This window comes from Fopius arisanus, unplaced genomic scaffold (genome assembly GCF_000806365.1).
Source record: "Fopius arisanus strain USDA-PBARC FA_bdor unplaced genomic scaffold, ASM80636v1 scaffold00152, whole genome shotgun sequence".
Classification (NCBI taxonomy): Eukaryota; Metazoa; Arthropoda; class Insecta; order Hymenoptera; family Braconidae; genus Fopius; species Fopius arisanus.
The window spans coordinates 73,797-78,175 of NW_011887891.1; the positions used below are offsets into that span (position 1 = coordinate 73,797).

At 34.1% G+C, this 4,379-nt stretch overlaps 1 protein-coding gene across 1 annotated transcript in view; it reads right to left on the reverse strand.

Annotated features, from left to right (window-relative positions):
- The window catches only part of LOC105272245 (uncharacterized), a gene marked incomplete at its 3' end in the record, with an annotated part of 19,288 nt that continues 14,909 nt past the window's right edge, over nucleotides 1-4,379 (reverse strand). The window contains 3 exon segments of the mRNA XM_011314279.1: nucleotides 1-1,088; nucleotides 1,621-2,183; nucleotides 3,615-3,978. Coding sequence (XP_011312581.1) covers nucleotides 223-1,088; nucleotides 1,621-1,876 — 1,122 coding nt within the window. The 5' untranslated portion in view covers nucleotides 1,877-2,183; nucleotides 3,615-3,978.

Below are 4,379 nucleotides of genomic sequence, written 5' to 3' on the forward strand. Positions count from 1 at the left end.
TTTATTTATATTTATACATCAAATGCGTTATTTTAGATATTACATGGATTTAGTTAACATAGTCATAGCCTCTAAACAGTTGTAATTTTTTTTCTAAAAATATAAATAAAAATGAATATTTTAATTCTTCTCGACAATACAATATGCATCTATATTAACTAATACTGAAATTATAATGAATTATGTTGAAAAATTATTGAAACTATCACTTTTTAACAATCATCAGACGTACATAGTAATGATAAAAGGCTGTGAGTTATTAAAAGCGATATTTTCTTCTAAACAAGAATGAGATTTGTATAATACTTCGAGTGATTGAGACTGTTCAGCCGGCAGTTCCTTAATTTCCTCCGCAAAGTCATCGTCGAATAAATTCGGATGGTAATCGTCTTCTTGAGGTGACCTCGATACGTAAAAGCTGCGTCTCCTTGATATCTCGAGAAGTGCTTCCCTCATGGGTTTCCTGGTGATGGTGGGTACCTCGAGGCTGTCCTCGGAGAAGCTCCCCAAGGCGTAAGACGACGAGCTCGACGCCTCAGACTCATTCTTCATGTTGGAGATAATACACTTCAAAAGTTCCTGCCAAGATTCCCTCCTAGTGGTGTTGGACATTCCAGGATAGCTGTGCCTCCTGCCATTGTCATTTGACATCTCCATTATCTCCCGATCAAACTCCAACAATGGAAACAACTCGCTCTCAGACTTTGAGTTAATCAAGTTCCCTCGGCATCTCGATGAACCTTTCAATGACACTTTCTCCTCATCTTTCTCGTTGTCGATATCCGAAAAGTTCAAGGTTGCTTTGACACCACTGGGGGACATTCCGTTGATAATAGAATCGTTGGAAGGGTCATCTTGCCCTCGTCGTGGATTTTTCTGTTGAAAAACTGGGGAAGATGTGCAGAAGTTGCCGGTGGAGATTATCAGAGATGATAGGGACGAGTACGAGGATGTCCTCTCGCATCCCAACTCCTTTGATGGACTTGTGGGCAATGGTTGACCCACATCCATCCGTTTTATCCCCTCGACCTCATTCAATTTCGTGGCTTTTTTCGGTGAAAGCAGTTTCTTCAGAACATTTCTGCATACTGCAAAGATAAATAACTCAAATTACCACAAAAATCTGGCTTCAAAGTCCAACAGAAAACAAAAATAAAATAGTATATGTCATCTGCCCCATAAATTTATTTTTAAATCTCATTCATTATAATATGAACTATCATATAAGAACTACAATCGATTTTATTACTATAATTTTATTTTCTTATTACATATTCTTTCAAAAAATTATTGTTCATTGAAAGAAATATTTGTTTAAAAAATTTGGAAATGACTGGGTCCCCACCACGAGCATTAATAATTAACCAGTCGATATATGTCGAAAAAGTAACGTTCGATATATCGATTTTTAATATTCGATAAATCGCAATTTCGAGATATATCGATTGCTGAATATTTGATATATCGATCCCTATATTATCGATTTATTTATGAGGGATAGCGGAAATTTGAATTCAATTAGGATGAGCCAAAATTGTTGACATAAAAATTTATCATAATTTAATCGATGCTGTTAATTAATTGAATTAATTGAATTAATGAATTTGTAATGAAACTCACCATGGAGAGTTTTCTCAGCGGCGGGGAACGGCTTCCTGGGATTGTTTGACATCTCCTCGACTTTTTTATTCTCTTCCTTGTTGATTTTTGGCTTCGCCGGGGATTTCAATAGCTCCAGAGCCGACAGAGAATGAATTCTCCTGGTGCATCCCATCTCCACGGCATGTCCACCATCAGCTTGCATCGGAAATGTCCGATTTTTTTTCACCACCCGTTTTTTACGGTAAATTTTTATCCTGTCGATGCAACTGAACATTTTTACCACTCAAATTCAATCGATCTTGTTGATTTAATCAAGCTTTCAGGTATCTCTCTATATTTTATTTTTTATCACTCGCACTTTATATTTGGGGGGTCGAAGTACACGTGCCCTTTGTCGAATAATTTCTGCGACGAAATTCAAAGTCCCGCCGGTATTTGAATCCTCCGGGACACCTTTGTGATGATCAATGGTGGGGGGAGGGGTTTTTCAAGGATTGGGAGTAAATTTTACTGCCCCAGCGGCGCCAATTCCCGAGACTGAGATTTTCCCGGTGTGGATTTTCCCCAGACTGGGTTTTCCCCTGGAAAAATTAAAAAAAAATATATATTTATAATTGAACAATTGAAATTAAAAATAAATTGTTTAACGGTCAATAAAAATAACAACATGTTTTATTTCGTGTTTGATTAAAAATCAAGTAATTATTAACAATCAAGTAATTATTAATTTTCAGGTGGGAAAATACGCATTTTTTTAATCCAATACAATTACTCCCACGATAATTCCTGTAATATTTCCGAAGAAATAAAAACATAATTGTAATCAAGAGAGCCTTTGATATAATAAAATAAAAACGAGAGATGAAAATTAAATAAAACAAAAATTTTCTATTTATTTCTCCACCAGAATTCCCTAGATTTCCTCTCCCTCCGTAATTTGCAATTTTCCTTACTCTCATTATTCATGTGAATAAAACACTCGTCCTTCCTCTCATTATTTATTCATGATTTTTTATGATGAAAAATGGAAAATCAATTTTCCACTGTTGGACCTTTCATTTTTTCCATCGGGGATGAAAAAAAAAATGTTCAATTCCGAGTAGAACCACAAGTTCAGTCATGAATGAGATTGAACTCGATTTGAGGTACGAAATAACGGAAATGAAAATGGAATTTTTTTTTATAACCCTGAGGGAGATAAATCAACGTCTAGGCTGGCGCCACACAGACTGTCTCCCACCAACGAGAAGCTGCTGATGCAAAAACATCAGAGGAATATAACGAATGTAAAATTATCCTAGTCTCACCCAAATACGATTGAACCGTTTATTTCCCGATCTATTGTAATGACTGATAGCTTTTTGATTAGTTAATCGAGAAATTATTGAAAAATCATCGCATTAACATTTACATATCGAAGAGATAATTAATTTCATTGAATTTCATTTGATTTTATTTTATTTTATTAATTTAAACGTCAGAACCAAGGTCTCAAAAAAACGCTTTAAACAAATGGATACATTTTTTACAAACGGAAATATTAAAATTTAATGTTCAATGCAATTGAGTTTTCAATAGTTTGAGAATTCAAGAGGAATGGATTTTCATTATTTTCTATCACTTTCCGGTCTTCTCCTAAAAGTACAACTCATGACTTAATAAATACATGATTGAATAATTGATTAACTGAAAGCAATTTTTATTACGCCATTTTTTTAAATAATTTCTGGTGAAATAAAGACCTGAATTTTCCCAGATTTCCATAATTTTCCAATTATTTTCTAAGACTGTAACTCATCAATCAATCGAATTAATCAATTCATATATAAATTTACATAAATTAAAAAATGGCATTGACACTCTGCATTGATTAATCAATTATGAGCTAAATGCATTTTCTTTTATTCAATTTTAAAAAATAATTTATCAATATTAAAAAATAAAAAATGAAGACCGAAATTTTCCCTATTAAAGTGACTGAAAAATGGAGTAAAAATTTTTTAACACTGTACCTTGATCGATGAGGTTTTTCCATTGAGATAAATCCTGAAGACTCGATGTGATGCTCCATATGAAATTCCACTGTTCACAATTGTAATTCCCCAATGGCGATGATTGCAGATCCTCTCCGAAAATGAATGAATACAGATTGATATCAGCTCGTCGTTGTAAAAATCAACAAGTTATCGGCAAGTTTCACCCCATATATCCGTTATCCCACGGTTTTTATGAGATTCTACTTGGTTTCACTGCATGAAATATTGCGCTACAATTCATGGATTAAAGGGGTGGTATAAATCCCCCAGTAACCGACTCTTAATTTATACAGCGCTATATTCCCGCCTCAGAGGAGATTATCCCATGGGAATTTTCAACCTGGGAAAAAAGAAAAAAATGGATCATTCAATTACCAAGTGGAAAATCATATTATCAATTATTTATTGAATTTTCTCCCACAGTTTTCACATTTATGTGAAAAATATTCAAATCCCAATTATTGAATTTATCCACAAATTTTCTGGTGTTTAAACTTCCCAATAATTTAATTCAAATAATTGCAATTCACGAAATCAATTTTTCGTAGATCGAAGAAAAAAAAAAACTCGGGGCTGAAGAGTCTGAGAAAAATTTGTTAGGGAACGCCCCACTCCTGTACCATTCCCCTCCGCGCATTTCTATTGCGCAGAGGGGTGACAGGTACCGCGAAATCGAAAAGATAAATTCAAAAATCAATTCAATTTTATTTTTGAATAGGAGAAAAAAAACTCGGGGCTAGA